This window comes from Syzygium oleosum, unplaced genomic scaffold (genome assembly GCF_021117445.2).
Source record: "Syzygium oleosum isolate NSW1041296 unplaced genomic scaffold, Sole_v2.1 Sole_v2.25, whole genome shotgun sequence".
Classification (NCBI taxonomy): domain Eukaryota; kingdom Viridiplantae; phylum Streptophyta; class Magnoliopsida; order Myrtales; family Myrtaceae; genus Syzygium; species Syzygium oleosum.
This window is the reverse complement of record NW_026607509.1, coordinates 4,258,146-4,275,266: the sequence shown is the minus strand read 5'-3', so window position 1 is coordinate 4,275,266 and position 17,121 is coordinate 4,258,146. Positions and strand designations below refer to the sequence as shown.

The 17,121-nt window shown below is 43.5% G+C and overlaps 2 protein-coding genes and 1 non-coding gene across 4 annotated transcripts; 2 read left to right on the top strand and 1 right to left on the bottom strand.

Annotated features, from left to right (window-relative positions):
- Positions 1-387: 387 nt before the first annotated feature.
- On the top strand, positions 388-4,285 carry LOC115671601 (protein IQ-DOMAIN 23-like). Its single transcript, XM_056302796.1, is given in 4 exon segments — positions 388-836; positions 839-868; positions 2,740-2,940; positions 3,274-4,285. Coding segments are annotated over 4 exon segments (1,335 nt in total). The 5' UTR covers positions 388-482; the 3' UTR covers positions 4,024-4,285.
- A 1,858-nt stretch (positions 4,286-6,143) lies between these two features.
- Positions 6,144-6,217, top strand: TRNAV-AAC (transfer RNA valine (anticodon AAC)). Its single transcript has one exon. It is a non-coding gene; the product is annotated as a tRNA-Val (tRNA).
- A 61-nt stretch (positions 6,218-6,278) lies between these two features.
- Positions 6,279-9,263, bottom strand: LOC115671402 (RHOMBOID-like protein 3). Of its 2 annotated transcripts, XM_030592953.2 has the most exons (5): positions 8,875-9,263; positions 8,143-8,306; positions 7,638-7,801; positions 7,270-7,520; positions 6,279-6,685 (listed from the first exon to the last, which is right to left on the bottom strand). In XM_030592953.2, exons 1-5 carry the CDS (start codon positions 9,162-9,164, stop codon positions 6,571-6,573), a joined length of 984 nt encoding a protein of 327 aa, XP_030448813.1. In that variant the 5' UTR covers positions 9,165-9,263; the 3' UTR covers positions 6,279-6,570. The 2 variants fall into 2 exon arrangements, with proteins under 2 accessions (XP_030448813.1, XP_030448814.1); XM_030592954.2 differs by lacking the exon at positions 6,279-6,685 and having other exon boundaries at positions 7,394-7,532.
- Positions 9,264-17,121: the final 7,858 nt, after the last annotated feature.

Here is a 17,121-nt window from a genome sequence, read left to right as displayed (position 1 = left end):
TCCACAAAACAAACAGGACTTTAGGATCGATTAATTTGCCCTTTGAGGTTAATCGGGCCATCGAGCCCATGATCACATTTCACGTCGGCCAATAATTTCATGCAAAAAAAAAAACAAAGGGACAAAGACAGGGGTATAATCGTGAAAAAAAAAAGATAATCGTAGCGTTTTTTTTATGCGTTTGTTAGTCAAATGAATAAGGTACATCATGCTGTAAAGGAGGGCCGTGACATGGAATTTTACCGTCCATAAAATTCCTCGAAGATGCGACGGTGTGCGTCACGACTTCCGAAACTGCGCGTGGTCGTCGTCGTCGTCGTCGTCGTCGCCTTCTCTCTCGTTCACTCCCTATTTATTTCCACTCACTTCAGTGACTGACTTCACTCGCTTGCTCTCTCTCTACTGCCACCACTCTCGCCATGAACACACCACCACCGAAGAAGGAAGAGCTCTTCGCATTTCCGCGCCAGTGAAATGATAGGATGGGCTTCTTCCGACGACTCTTCGGCGGCTCCAGGGACAGGCAACACCACCGCCGGCGCTGGAGCTTCATCAGATCGCTCAACGAGAAGAGCCGCCTAGCCCTCCCCAGCGGCGCCGCCCACCACCACCACCGCTACTCCCTCGGCCCCGGCGACTTGGACGCCAGCAAGCACGCCATCGCGGTCGCCGCCGCCACCGCCGCCGTCGCCGAGGCCGCCGTCGCCGCCGCCCAGGCCGCCGCGGAGGTCGTCCGGCTCACCAGCGGTGGGGGTGCCGTCGGCGGGGCCGTGAAATGTGCTGCTCCGGCGCAGTCCGGCGGCAACCGCCCGCGCGTGGAGGATTCGGCCGCGCTGTTCTGATTCAATCCGCATTTCGAGGCTATCTGGTTGGTACTTTGATTTATGGGTATCCGTTTTCTTTCTTTATGGTTCGATTACCAGATGTCTGTGCAATGTCGGTTCATTTTGGTGCCCAATTCGCTTGAAAGCTATGAACTTGAGGTGGAATCTGAATCAATAGCAATTGGGTGGATGAGGATTGCCTGGCTGAAATCTTCTGTGGATGCTTTTTAAGCTGTGCTCAGCAAGAACAATACGATATCCAGAGGAAAAACAGTGCTTCAATTCAAACTAAAACCAACTTGAATCAATTTTCTTTCTTTTTTGCACCTCTTGCCTTGCCTCTGTACAACCTGAATCGCAATCATTCGGCTTCGTTAATGCTTTTTTTCTTCTTTTCGTATATCTGTTATCAAATATGGAGAGTTCTAGGCGTTGTAGCTGCTAAATATAGCAGGTAATAAATAGCTAGACTATTACGGGGTTCCACACCTAGGAAGAGCAGTGAATTAGGTATTTAATGTTGATGTTGAAGGCTTGTGAGTGTGGGGGCACGAAACTTGCGCGTTAGGAAGACGCCGACACACCAGCACCAGTCATACTCAAAGAGGGGAGGGAGAATCTATTCCTTGTGACCGGCAACCATGTTTTGCTTTTAGACGAAAAGTCCAAGGGTGTTCAACGGGCTTTGGGTTCGCACGTGTTCCGCCATTTCCCGTCTCTCTCTCTCTCTACCCAAAGTTCACTTCTTGGAACTCTATTGACTATCATTGTGGTTGTCACTTTGGCTCATTGGAGTTGGAGATCTGGAATTCTTTTGTCAATCTTTGTGGTTTTCTTTCCTTTGTTTTAGTTGTTTCAAGGAGCTCTGCGTTTGAAGTTTTGACTAGTAGACTTCGGGGTTGTTGATAGTCATATTATACTGGAGTCGTACAGATATGTCAAATGTTCTGTCTCAAAGAAAGAAAAAAGGGTCAAAAGTGTAGCGCATTTTCGTACCAGATGGGGGCCCATTTTCTTTTTCGGGTGAACTGCATAGCTGGAAAGCACAGTAATGTGATCGATAGTTTCACCAGTTTGATCCATCTTTTTCGTTTTCTTTTTGTTATTCAAGTGGGGTGTGTATGTTCTATCTAGGAGGTTTGTACATTGCAGATCCAGATTATTTTGGCATTGCAAATATGGCTGGCTTCCCAGCTGTTTTCTTTTTTTTTCCTTCCTTTTGTAAATTTGTGAAAGTCCAGATAGGTTTGCTTTCGTATGGCTGGGCCATCATGGAGGGAACAGCAGCCATAAAGAACCATTTGGAACTCTGCATTTAGTCCATGCTTTTTGGGTGTCTAATGATTCTAATATGCAAGTGTTTTTTCCACTTAAAATGGGCCAGTTATGATTGTGACCTAAAGTTGCTAGTTCTTTCCCCCCTCATCATTTGAAGATTTATATTTGTTTATTTGAGCAGCATCTGCTGTGTAAAAGACCCATGCTAAGCTACTTGCCACTTTCAAGTGGCACCGGTGCTTGTTGATATTCGTGTTTTAGACAATTGGATTGGTCTTTGTTATCTATTTCAAAAGTAGCTTTATATAGCTCTATGCAACTTACTGGGGGAAAAATTGAGTGAAGTAGGAGGAACCGCATCATAAGATCTCTAGATTAGTATCTCATTTCTTAAGTTAGACCATGTTTACGAGGGAGTGGTTAAGAAAGACAGATTGTATTCCTGTTTAGTTCTTCTAATTCACAGTCTTTGCAATGCCAGGAAGTTCCGTTTGATTATGTCAAAGAAAATAATGACCCAACAATGCGAGTTTACCTGTTATTTTTGTAGTCTAATTCTTTAAGCCATACTGCTTCTGGTTGATTGATCAGAAAAAGATGAACGACTTTCTAACACCTCTAATTGCAATCTTCAAAGGCAAGGAGAGCACTTAGAGCACTGAAAGCTCTGGTGAAACTCCAAGCGCTGGTGAGAGGCCATTTTGTGAGAAAGCAAATGGCAGACATGCTCAGGCGCATGCAGACATTGGTCCGCTTGCAAGTACGGGCTCGTACAAGTCGCTCTTATACAACAGTTTCTCCACATTCCAGCAGCAAGTCCTCTTTATCTCATCACCCAGTAAGAAGACTCAACATCTGTAAACTCTTTCATTTATTATTCAGATGCCCCTACAATTGAAGTATCTAAATAAGTGGTCTGAAGATGCAAGTTGCTTGCCAATATCGTACTTGGTGAGTGCAGGGGAAACAGTCAGTTATACTACCAGGGGTATCATCAAAATGAATACTACCAGGCCTTTAATATTGCATTTGTGCTGGTTGGCATCACAACAGACTATTGTCGCCTATTGGTTTCATTCGCGTTGTAGTATTTGATGATTTTGTGCGTCATTTTGTTGAAATTGCTTGTCTTGATCATTGATGCTATTCAAAGCTCGCATTCTTCTTGTAGAGATGTGGCTCAATTTCAAACATTAGGGGAAATATTGACATGGAAGGGGCAAAATTTGGATCAAATTGGCTGGACCGTTGGATGGAAGAAGGCGTAAGGGACGACCATGGAGATGCTCCACCGAGACATCGGCATGATGACGAGAGGAGCTCGAAGATTCTTGAAGTAGACACTTGGAAGCCTCGCTTGAACTCTCAAAGAAACCAGGAAACTTACCAATCCCTGCATCAAGCTATAGAATCCAACTACATAAATCAGAATGTGATGGTATCCGACTCTCCATCAAAATACTCATCAAGAGCACCTAACCCCGTGCCAAGTTTATCCTCAGAGGAGCTTCTTTCATTGAGGTCTCTGCGTTATCCCGGAGGTAAAGGTGAAATGCTCAAATCTGCTGACAACAGCCCACAAGTAAAATCTATTTCATCTCGGCCCGGAAGTAGCAGTGCGAGGAGAGGTCGCTTCACACCAACGAGAAGTGAATGTTCATGGGGCTTCTTTAACGGGTACTCGGGTCACCCGAATTATATGGCTAACACGGAATCGTCTCGGGCCAAGGTTAGGTCACAGAGTGCCCCCAGGCAGAGGCTTGAGTTTGACAAGTATGGTTCGACAAAGAGATCTCTCCAGGCATCTTGGGATGTTGGGGCTACTTCGGAAAGGAATTACCCGCTATATGCCGATTTAAGGAGCAGAGCTTATCCAGTCTCCAACCGGTTTGACAGACTAGGAAGTACCAATTTGAGGTGACACAGCTTTGGTTTTTCTCTTCCTTTCCTTCGGTCCGGGCTTGTGTGGTAAGACTTCTTGATGCGTGGTAGTGATTCTTCATCAAATTCACGGAAAGTTCATCCATGAGTGCAAACCCTTTTGATATTTTTCCTGTTTTTTTGCTAGCGGCGTGCTTTTCCCCCGTGTTTTCTTTTTGTTAGAGTGACCCTGTATTTGTTCCACTTGTCAATGAACACAATAAAGCTGTGTACCTGTGACACTGTAAAGTGTTGATTTACTTGAATAACTGATTTCTCCTTCTGTATTACGATTCTTGAAGGGACGGGAGAGGATTTTCTATCATCTGCATTCATCCGTCTCTCCAACACGTACAAAGGAAAACTTACATTTAAGTATGTCGTAGCTTCATGAAGTGCATTGACTTGGGTCCTTCATTAAGAACCTCAAATCATCTGATGCGAACTTGAGTTCAAAAGGACGGATCGAAACTAAAACTTCAACGACAAATCTGCCACAGATTTGAAATGGAGTCGGACATAAGCAGACACATATACTACAATTTGTCCCCACTCCCTCGTCCCCACCAAACTTGTTCACGGAGAGAATTCATCGTCTCCACCCATTTTCACTAGCAGTTCGATGGCAGGTCACGTCAAAGCTTGTCTGTACAAGGACACAGAGCGACGACCGACAAGGGAAATGCTATTGAATTTGCCCCAGCACAGCAAAGAAGACAGTCTGTTGGGCTTATTTCACTCGTTTACTTCTCCAGATGAAAGAAAAACAGAGAAGTGATTTTTCCATAGGAAAGGGTGTGATGCTCACCGAGCTAAAACCCCCCCAACTTGATTAATGTTGAATACATCAGGGGCCACTGATGAAATTATTAGGTGATTAGGTGATGATGGGATCAATCAGCTTTGGGCCCTCCTCCCATCTTGTGCTTTTGTCTCTTTCCCTTTCCTAATTCTGGGTCTTGGATTGGTGGAGTAAAAAGACGGTTCAACAGGACGTTTCTTGAGTGGTCTGATCACGGGAGGGGAATTGTAATTCAAGAGCGATGAAATGAAACCCACCTAATCCTAATAGAGAAAAGGGGTGGCCCTCTTTTTGAATTTTTCTCTTGAATACTTTGCGCAAGTAAAGATTTGTCTTCTTCCTCCGAAGGTCACACAGTGGTCACTTTGGCAGTACGTAAGAGCAATTCAGGTGCCGTTTGTTGATTGATTCCAATCATTGACGGCAATTTCTGCCACTGCGTGCTTTAAGAAACAGCGCACGGTCTTTCTGAAGATGTTTCGTGACGTGTGAATAAGCTGTTTTTAGCTTATAGGTAGACGAGTTTATTTGGTGCATCCCATGGACAACGATGGACAGTTCTTTTCTTCTTCCCTTTTCATTTTACTTGAAATCAATGGGATTAGAATGTGAACGGAGGATGATCAATCCAAATGTGACAGCAGCGCTCGACTGATTATCGGTTTCGTAAGTGCCACCTACCAAAACTCCCTAGATTGGCAAAACTCGCCAACTAGACAACACGAAGTGTAAATAGACGAAGGAATCAAGTGGCTATCATCTGTCGAGAATGACGGTGGTACGACGCTTTTTGATGTAGCGAAACAATTTCCCATCTCCTTCATGCGGAAACCAGACGTCGGTCGCGGTGCACGTTTGGTGCATGGCCATAGATGCGGCCAATGACGACATGGTTTTGCAAAGACTCCCAACATCGCAAGATTTTAGCACTCCACAGCACCACTCTTATGCGCTCGATAGCCACCGACTCCGCCATACACAGTTATAACCATTGTTTTCTTGCGGTAAAAAGATTATTCTGCATCAGCTTCTCTAAACTGTGCAACCAAACTAGTGCCAGCAAAAAGAAAAGGGGAATACGTGAGGACCCAGCACTAGTTTCCTCGAATGCTGATATCCAAAGTTCACCCATTAGGGAAAGGTTACCAAATTTCGAAGGAATCCAGCCCAGCTCTCGTAGCCCAGTTCATGTTTGGTGCAGCCTAACAAACCTCTTTATCAATTTTCTCTGCAGGAAGCCTTTTTCTTCTAGGCCTATTGGACAAGAAGAAACCGCAATGTAATTATTAGTACCACTTCTCGCAAGACCCCACCAAGCTGGTGTCGTGGTGTAGTTGGTTATCACGTCAGTCTAACACACTGAAGGTCTCCGGTTCGAGTCCGGGCGACGCCATCTTCCTTGCAATTTTTTTTTTTCCCTGCTTCCAATTTAGTACCCAGGACACAAATAAACGCATGCTAAATCTTGGCATAGGATGTACAATGAGGATGAGGTACATGAAAACTAAGAAACTGCATTAAGCTCAACTAAGCAGTCTGTGTCGGCAAGTATAGATATACAAAAGATTGCACAAGGAATGTACTACTGCATGTACAGTCCCACTGGAGAGCAACACCGGTCACATGTACATACTACCTGTTACTCTATAAATAGGTCGTATAAGCTATAAAGCAAAGTTGAACTACCCTCGAATAAAAATGCCCGATGTACATACATATCAAGAGTGACCATCTCCCTCGGGAGTTTTAATTTCCATCACAACTCCAGCTATCAGTGGGCACGCAGCTCAAATAGTGACACCAGTGGCAATGGTCATTGACATTCTTTCCTCGATATAGCATCACCAGTGCTACAGTGAATCTGCAATTAAAGTTCAAAGGATGAGGAAGCCGAGTCAACTTGAGAAAGCAATAAGCAAGATCCTTCCAGAAGAAGACCCATCATGTTGGTTCTACTGTGAAGCTATCATATTTTGAGATATAGCTGATGATCATGGTTTAAACTCATTTGTCCAGATTTAATTAATGAGAACTTGACAAAGGTAAATATACCTCCTTGACAGAGTAAAAAGCAAACATATCCCCTCGAAGATCAAAGTATCGACATCAGCAGCTCAGCCACAAGGCACTCGGTCCAGTGGCTGGGTGGTAGGGTGGGGATGCTAGGTTACCGTTACAAACCCCTCAACTTCATAGCCAAGAAAAGAAATGAAGAACAAAAAGCAGCGGACACCTCTACCACTAAGCAGATAGGATACCAATCACCTAGCAAGTCATCCATGACAGATGAAGTAGTTTCACACATTTATGTCATGAGTTCATATCAGTCCTAGCTGAATGCATAATATGGAGCGCAATCCAATGAAAGATCTTAATGTGGTGCAAAAAAGCACTCGGCATGCTAACGGTGATTCAAAGATCATCCTCAATTGAAGTTTAACTCACCCTGCAAGTAGCAGCAGCAAGGAAGCTAGCCACAACACATACTGATAGGCTTTGTACTTGGATTTGACAGGAACATCGGCTGGAAGATTGCGACGGTCTAACCATGCTAATTGAGGACGGGGGAGCAAAATAAAGCCGAGAAGGAACCCCGTCAAGAAGCCACCAATATGAGCAAAATTATTGACATGTGGCAAAATCCCAATAGCGAGGTTAACAGCAATCACAAATGCCAGGGTGACCAACGCTGCAGCCTACAGAAGCAGCTAAAGAAGGGGGTTAGCGCAAACTTCAGGATGTCATGATAAATGAAAGTATTGATGCATCTCGAGTCGAGGGCAACATGGAATAGATAGGTTTGCTTGACTCACCTTATTTGTGTAAAGAGTCCAGTTGGTAAAAAGTTCCGAAAGCATAGCTCCAAGCAGCCCAAACAGACCACCAGAGGCACCAACGGTTATAAAATTTTGAATAAACAAAGCAGAAAGCACACTTCCGCCAAATCCTGATAAGAGAAAAATAATTCCGATGCGCACTGCCAAGTTGCAAAGAAAAATGTCACATGATAGCAAAATATTTAATGTGCCAAACATAAATCTCAATGCTTAACTGAGATTCTAATCAAGCCTAAGGCACTTAATCACTTGATTTATAGTTTTTAAAGTATATAAGTACCCGTTCCTTCATAACTAAGAAAGTTTTCCAGAAAAGTGCTTCATTATGACATGTGCATTGTTGGAATCTGATGTACAAAAGTATGGCGGGCAATAACTTTGCCCCTTTTTGAGAGGTTTAAAAAATAGATGAATCTAAGGTCTTGCGTTGCACATTTTTCAACAGAAAAGACCGGGCATAAGCCAACCGAGGGTAAATTACCAAACCCAAATTGCTGCTCAAGGCGGACTCCAATGAGTATCAGGCACAACATGTTCACGGCGAGATGAATGACACCAGCATGCAACCAGGCGCAGGTGACAAGCCTCCATCCTTGATGCCGATGCACGACTCTATCCCAGTCAAGAGCTCCAAGTTTAATGAATCTTCAAAACAGAGGAAAAGCTTCGAATCAACTTCTGTTTTCGATCTCAACTACTTGTATAGATCTCTTTTTCTAACTTATCCCAGTGCCCCATAAAGCTAAAAGAAAATTGGCCATGACTGAAGCTACCATGCTGTAATCCACTAAAAGATATGCAATACATAAGCAGAACAATTATCTCAGGAAAAATGAGGCTGTCCACCTCTAAATTATGACTAAAACTACTTCCCTGAAAAAGGGTATGTCAGGAAAATTCACCAATTCAGCAGCTACAAGCATGAAACCGAATGAGCTGTGAAGTTATTTCACAAAGGTCTGTCAGATTGCGTCGCAAACAGCTAGAGAAACACCAAACTGTGTTCCCAAATCGGTGCATCGTTACATAAAAATCGCGTTTTTCGGAAATCAAATTCACGTCCGAGTGATTCCACATAGTGAGCTCATTCATCCATCCATCCTAAAGGAACAGAAACGCAGCCCATAACAGCTCTCCGCATCGAAACCTCCTGCTGATCACCAACGAGACAGGAACAAAACAAAAATCAAAGACGATCGCAGAGAGCAATTACGTGGAATCAGAAGGGCCGAAGAGAGGGTTCTGCTTGAGCGGCTCGAACGAGAGCCTCCCGAGGAACTTGGCGACGCAGCCCCCGGCCGGGTGGTGCTCGGGGCAGTCGTTCACGTACATCGTCACGACGAACACGGCGATGCTGGCGACCACGAACATGGGCACCAGCCACGACGTCCACTGCGCCTCGCCCTCGTCGATCGCGAACGACGACGACGAGGAGAAGTTGTTGCTGCCCCTCGATCCGTCCTTCGCCGGCCCTCCCCTGCTCTCTACATCCACGCCCGCCATCCTTAATCCGCTCTCGAATCCCCCAGTTGATTGACCACTGCTTCGTCTTCTCCTTCTTCTTCTTCTTCTTCTTCTTCTCTCGATGAGTTTGATGGAGTTGGTGAAGTGATTTTAATGGAGTAAGATGGTTTTAGTTAACTGCAAGCAGTTCCAGACGACGACGAAACCTGTAAAAAGTTACGCAACGAAGCGACCGCGAACTGGACAGGGGGGCGAGGATGCCCTGGAAACCGGTCTCGCGGCTTCAGGATGTTCCACCAACCAGAGCGCGCCACGTGAGACGACTCCCGACGTGGCGGGGGGCGGACGGACGGTGGTTACGTGGGAGGAGACGACTGGGTGGGAGTGGGGAACGGTGGGCGATCGCACGGCGTGCGCGCCCACGCACGCACGCACGCACGCTTCGGACGCGCAATGTCGCCATCCATCGCTCTTGCACATTCGCGGTTCATTTTTAAAACAGTGACGTGGGGGCGCGGGGGGGAAGGGTAGAAGTTTACAGACATTGGAGGAAGAAGCTCAGTTGCTTGACGTGTGCAACTACTATGGTTAGTTCCAGCTTGTTGGATTACTCCTTTCGTTTTTGCAAATTAATCAGTCTTTAAACCAAAACAATTCGCGAGTCGGGGGACATCGGTCCAGCGAATTTGGCAAAGATCAGCGGATCGGGTCGTCTTCCACCATGAAAAGAAAGGGAATAACGACTGGACATCTACCCCTAGACTCATCCAGAGAATCTACTAGAAAGCTGGATGCTTCTCCATATCTCTCTCTCTCTCTCTCTCTCTCTCTCTCTCTCGGACGAGCTTGAAGAGCCGTTTATTCAGGTTACATCTGGCAGAGGAATAAAGGGTAGAAGGATAACGAAGCTTTTCGAATCCGAGAGTCACGACATTCGACTCTCGGGAAAATTATCAAAAAAGTCTTAAAATAATTTTATCGGTTCAGTTTAAAACTTTTTAATTGCATTAATTTAGTCGTTAACATTTTTACATATTACTAATCGAGTTCATTCGGCCAATTTAGGCCGAAAATAGCTAATGTGGGCATTTTTTATAATTTTTTTGAATATATTCTCATCTTTTCTTTGTCTTTGTCTTTTGGACTATGGATCAGTAAGGGTCGCCAGCCAACCCTCGCCCAATGCCCTCACTATGGCCAGGGAGGGCCTGGGCAAGGGCCGCCACGCCCTCGCCGGCCAAAGCGAGGGCGCACAGCCCCTTGCCCAAATCTGAGTCTTGGCGAGGGCCCCTCGCCTAGATTCGGTGAGTCAGCCACTCTTGTCCGCCCTTAGTAAAAAAAAGTAAAGAAAAGAAAAAATTAAAATATATATAAAAAAAATGTCAACGTCAGTGTTGGTCGTGCCATATACGACGCCATGTGTCAACGATAACGATTTCCGATCATAATTGACCGGATAAACTTAATTAACAAAACGTGCAAATGTTACAATTAAAAATTTAGGACTTAATCGATATAAGTATATTAGGTTTAAAACCTTTTGGTAATTTTCTAAGTGGACTCAATCGAGCTGGTGGAGAGCGAGCGGGGAGTTGGGCCGTCGCTGTTGGTAGCCGAGGCACTGCCTCTGTCACTCCTCGTACATCTTCCACGTGCCCCATTCGGAAGCTTCAGATGATGTTTTGCGCTGTTCACCGAAGCTCGGCCCAATAAGCCAACCCCGCTTAGCAGATCCTGAGGCCCACAAAGCCACAAACGCAAGTCAGGATTGTGTGTGTTGTCTTATTTGTCGGCCAAGCCCATCTAAGAATGGACCGCAAAATTGATGTCTTTGTCTATCGAGCACCATTTATGGGAAAATTGCAAATATATGTTCGAAATGTTCTCATTTTCTCGAATAAAGGCTTGAACTGGACTTTGTTTCAAACAAGAACTTGAAATGAACCTTATTTCAAACGAGGGTCTAAAGTAGCTATGTTAATCTCATAAAAAGGCCTAATCTCACCGGCTAGTTAAGGCATTTTGTTTCTTTTCCCTTTTTTTTGTATTTTTTCCTTTTTTTTTTTCTTTTTTCCTCCTCCGCCTGTGGCCGCCGCCCCATTGCTAGTGGAGCGTCAGTGATGGCCGGAGATCCTCACTAGAATCGGGAGAGGGCTACAAGCCCTCTCCCAGATTCGGGTGAGGGTCGTCGGTCCTTGCCCAGATCTAAGGGAGGGCCACCAGATCTGCGCGAGGGCCTTTGATCCTCACTGAGGCACTGGCGACCTCGCCAACCATTGCCACTGCCCCACCGGCAATGGGGCGACAGCCACAGGTGGGAGCGTTGCCCAGCTAACCCTCTCACCTGTATCTTTTTAGAACTTTTATATTTTTTTAATTTTTAATATAATTTAAATAAATTTTAGGTTAAAATCGTGTTCAGGAGAAAATATTCTCGATCGGTCAAAATATTAGCTAGCGAGATTAAGTCCTTATTTGAAATTGTTATAGTTATTTCATGCTCTCGTTTAAGAAACTAATGACATTTTAATTTTTTTATTTGAAATAAAGTGCGCTTGAAATTTTTATTCGAGAAAATGATACACTTTAAGTTTTTATTGAAATTTTTCCCTTCATTATTGGTATAGCTTTAGCTGCTGAGCTAGAAAGGAAGGGAGAATCCGAGGTCATCTTCTCCGCCTGCAATGGCGAGGCGGAGGACGAGGGGGGTAAAGGGTAAAGGGAGAAAAAAAGCTGGCAGAGATTGATTTCAAGCATCAAATGATGATAAACACGCGCAGCCTGCGCCTGTACTTCGCCCAAGGCCCCCACCCTCTCCTGCCCTTTTTCCCCTCCTGACGTGAAAACGGGGGCAAATTGGTCATCGGAATCAATCAACTCACCACGCACAGAATCTCTCTCTCTCTCTCTTCTCTCTCTCTGTGTTCAGAAGTCACCTCTGGCTCTTGCCGATTTCCTCCAACTCGATCCATTCCTGGTCATTTTCCCTTATTCCCAATGAACTCAAAGGCCCCCCCCCCCAACCTCAGTGCTCCAGACCAAGAAAAAGGGTAAAAACGCCTCTGCTTCCTCTGCATCGCCATCGTCGTCGTCGTCGTCCCTGTGGTGGAATAAAAGCGTGCACGCATCCTGTGATCCCCCCCATCCAGCCCCCTGTTAAGCCAACATTAAATGCCTGCTGCTCTCTCCCCCTCCCTCCTTTCCTCAGTTAAGAAAGGTCGATCGTTGCTCGCCAGAGAGCCCAGCCCATTAATGAAAAAGACCCCCTCCCGAAATGGTTTCACCAGCTTCCAGCTGTTGCGTGTACAGAACGAGAGAGAGAGAGAGGGAGACTTGCGCTTGTTCTCTGGTTCGATGGCGGAGTCAAATGGGATATGCCCGAAAGGAGAAATACGGGAGGAGTTAATGAAGCTTCTCAGGTGTCACCGAAACGGACCCTGCCACCTCCCTCTGCAACATGCACCCCGTCTCTCGCAAAATCCGGGGGAGGGGCCTCCGAGAGAAAAAGAAAAAAAGAAAAAGAGACTATTTCCTCATCCTTTATGCTAAATTTAATATTTCTCGATTGAATTTACTAAGGTTAAATGTTCTTCGGAAAAAAAAGAGAGAGAGAGAGAGAGAGGGTCTTTAGTATTTTTTTTGGGTCAATCCCGTGAAAAACCCAAACTGGTATACTCGTGACAAATTTACCCTAAATTAATTTTTTGACCGCCAAAAACTTTAAACTGATACATCCGTGATAAATTTACCCCAAACTAATATTTTAATCACCTAAACCCCAAAACCGGTATACTTGTGACATATAACACGCCCTCAGATATTGAATCCAGCCAGACCTATTTAAATACGGTTGCAATGATGACCTAAGAAGCATCCATTTCGTACCCTTAATCAAGTGAATTATGTCGTCGGGAGTTTAGTATACTCAGTACATGATTATTTAACGGCATGCCCTCGAACACCGGATCCAGCCAAACCTAGCTAATGTTTTTGGGAATGTCATAATGTGACATAGATGAAGTATCGTCAACATGAGCAACCGCGTAACCTAAATTTTATCCATGTCATATTCCCACGTGTACGTTCTTCTAATGTTTCCACACACGTCCACGTGACAATCCTCATATTATATCCCCATTATACTTTGGCGGCGACCAAGGTTATATTTGATATTAGATAAATCTGATTAGAAAATTTGCAAAAGTAAATACAAGAAAAGCAGAATATTTTCTATGATTTATTTATACACACTCGGGTCCTCTACATCTATTTCTATTCTTCTTGGGATCCACCCGTTGCCTTTGTGCATAAAAGGCAAGATAAAGTAATGCGATAACAAAACCTCATAAATGCTTTTGGGTGTAGACAGCGATGCAGGGAACTGTAGTTGGCCTCGCGGAATTTATTCCCACGTACTACCAATAAATTGAAGGGATAATGATACAAATAGTCCCTAAACTTTGACTCAATATGTAATTTGATCCCTATACTTTTAATTTGTTCAACGTATTCTCGAACTTTAACCCAATGTTCAATGTGGTCCACGAACTCAATTTGTTCAATGTGGTCACGAACTTTCGGCATGTTCAATATAGTCCTCGAACTTTATAAAATGTTCAATGTAGTCCTTCCATTGATTCAAGTTCAAGGACTATATTAAACATTTTTATAAAGTTCGGGACTATATTGAAACGTTTCGAAAGATTAAGGGACCACATCAACAAATTGAAATTTCGTGGGCCACATTGAACATTGGGTTAAAGTTTAGGGCTACATTGAACAAATTAAAAGTTCGGGACCAAATTGCACATTGAAGTCAAAGTTCGGACTATTTGTGTCATTTTCCCTAAATTGAAAACGTGATTCTTGAGGATGTTTGGCTCCAAAATATAGTGCATCAAATTAAATTAAGCAAAGATGATTAATTTCAAAAAAACAAGCTCTGATTAATCAGGATTATGTATCTCGAAAGTAGGAGATGGTTTCGCTCGTGAATAAAAGGACACGATCATATACCATAAAAATCGAAAAAAGAATCAGCGTCCACATCAATCTCCTCCTACGCAACAGCCTATGTGCATGTCACTAGATAAACCAATCTACTGTGATCTCTCTAGGGCAGATTAGACATTACTAAACTTGACGGACCGAGTTCCGCATTCTCGCAGCCTAGTCGGGGAAGAAGATTTATCTTCTTCGTTGAAAGACCGATCTCCATCTTTCCTCCTTGATTTCACACGTGCAAGGTTCGTGCATTTCATATGTTGCGCGGTGGTCCTCGCTTATGCATGCGATGATAATCATTGTGGTAGACATAATACATCAGACTTATTACACGTTGGAGGGGACCTTCGATGGAGAAATTTGGCTATTTTCGGTATTTACAACCCTAAGAAGAGACAGCTCACGTCTATGCTCTATTTGCATGCATCTCCATTATTCGCACTAGAAGACCTTCCAAGAAAAAGATCTCTCGCGTCGCGTCAAACCTCGCAAAAGGGTCTCTTTCTTTCTTCTGTTTTCCTTAATGTTTTTCTGCGGTCTTCGGGCTTGTGGAGTCAAAGTTGCACTGTAACGGCTGAGAGAAAACGACCCACCACCAACCTCAGTGCATGTCTTTCTCTCTCTCTCTCTCTAATCTCTCTCATGCCATGCGCATGCAGTTGCAGACCCTCCAACAACAGTCAAATCATGGTTCTCGTCCCGTTCCAACTTTCTTCTCTCCCAACTTATCAGATTGATCTGTGGCTGACTACCGCTGTATATGCATTTTCTTGTGAACTCTGCAATACGCATGCGTTTGATTTCGACTTTCGAGAGGCGGTGTTGGCTAGCAAGATCTCTTCCCGTCGGTTACCAAATATCATCAGCTTTCTAACCTTTTCAAGCACGCCAAACACTTGTCTCTAACGGCTAAGCCAGAGTCATCACGGCTCAGAATGAGAAGCGTGCCATGAATCGCGTAATCCTCCTCTTTAATAACTTCGTCGCTTGTAGCCTAACGTGGTTTCAGAGCTGCGTGGACAAAAATAAGTTGCTCTCTCTCTCATTCTCTCTCTGTGGGTTATGAAGCTCTTCTTTATTGCTACTCAAACCATAGAATAGTACTCTTAGAGTGCTTAATATTAAATGTAGTCGACTCTCTCTCTCTCTATCAGCTGCTACTGCTTAGTCAAACCCTAGAATAATGTACTAAGACTGGTTAATGCAGTTGACTCTCCCTCCCTCTCTCTCTCTCTCTCTCTCTCTCTCTCTCTCTACGGTACAAAGCTTCTTATTAAAGTCAAACCCAGGAGGACTCCAACGAGACTAGTTTACAATACACGAATGCTAGGTAATTTCTTTTTTTTTTTTCGAAAGAAACTGGTGTATTAAGTGAAGTGGTAGTGTACAAGTGATCCTCCAAATAAGTTGGTCGTATTTAACGTCAGATAAAATATGGTTTACTATTAGATCAAAAGGAAAATTGGATAAAAAAGAGAGTATGGTTTACTATGTCAATGTATTGAGCAGAGTGCAAGCAAAGCTTCTATTCAGAGAAATGCGAGATATTCGATATTTAAGAACGTCAACGAGTATAGATGGAGCGGACTAATATACATAGTAAGAATTATTCAACGAAAATTAATGCACTATAAATCACTAAGGACTCTTTGTGGAGTTTCGAAACACGATCACTTAAAATAATAATTTATAATCAACTAATTAAATCTCCTTTCTTTTTAAGAAAGAGGGCATGTGGGGATAAGTAGTATAACTACTTCTCTATGAAAGATCGATATATCAGATAAGTTTTCATTATAAGTTTTGTCCATCGAACTATCGAAAGTCATGTGGGACCGCAAATCAAGCGAGAGAACAAAATAGAAGATCACATTTGAGGACATCTCTGCACCAGTAATTCGGGGTCCATTTTGTCCTTGAGTACTTTCCGTTTGCGTTGAAAAATTTCAAAAAACTATACAAATAATATTTTAAGTTTTTTTTTTAAAAAGAAAAAAATTAAAAATGACTCTATAAATAAATAGATCCATGCCGCAAAAGTTTTTTTTTCGGATGATCAACCTTAAACAAAATCAACATTTCAAATGATATAGACAATCATTTTTAAAAATCCGGCAAAAGAAATGGAAAGTAAATAAAAGAATATAATCTGACCAAAAAAATAAAAAATAAAAGAATATAAACTGTAGATAATGATGAAAAGACTTGGCGAGAATTTTCTCCCACGTTGCTCAAAGGCTTATTTGTTTAGAATTAAACTGAAATAAAAAGTTCTTTTTCCTATTCTGTCAAAATTTAACACATTGCCCAAACTTAAAAAATTTATGAAAAGCATATACGTATATTTACGAGTCAATGTTGATACCGTGAAAATTTCGAGAGGTTGAGATTTACCCAAAAAAAAAATAAAATCAAAGCGTGAGCAGGGCAAGATTTAAAACTAAATAAGGAATAAATATTTATCCGGACATGTATGATGTATGAAATCAAATAGCGAAAAAGGCTAATAATTTACGAAAAAGAAAATGGGCATCGGCAGAGGGCTCGGGGGGCGGGGACCAAAAACCAGATATTCCGAAAAAAAGAAAAAAAACAGAGAAGAAAAAACAGGATCCTCGTCTCGTCGCATAGATAGTATAGGGAGGAGGGGCCATTATTTCTTCTTTTATTGGACGCAAATTGAAAAACCAAGCCGCGGGACGACGACAAAAACCGAATAAGCGGACAACATCAGGGTCTTGGGTGCAAACAAAAGAATCACCGTTACGGATCACGTGAGATGCGTGCCCGCCCCCCTCTTAGTCTCTGACACACAGCACTGCCCGTACGTACACTCTCTCTCCCCCCGCCTCCAAAGTTGGCATTATTTCCGCACTTAAAACCTCCGCCATCTCTGCAAAAATAATGCTGTGAACCCAACACGCCATTGATGCGTCCTCCCACCGCGCACCATCCTCTCGTTCCTCTTTCGTTTTGCCCCCCCCCCCCCCCC

Bases quoted from the DNA above. Each gene is read 5' to 3' on its own strand.
- LOC115671402 (XM_030592953.2), bottom strand. From the start codon at position 9,164: ATGGCGGGCGTGGATGTAGAGAGCAGGGGAGGGCCGGCGAAGGACGGA. The intron at 8,307-8,874 runs GTAATTGCTCTC...TCTGTTTTGAAG, and splicing joins TTCGGCCCTTCTGATTCCAC to ATTCATTAAACTTGGAGCTC. The intron at 7,521-7,637 runs GTGAGTCAAGCA...CTGCTTCTGTAG, and splicing joins GGACTCTTTACACAAATAAG to GCTGCAGCGTTGGTCACCCT.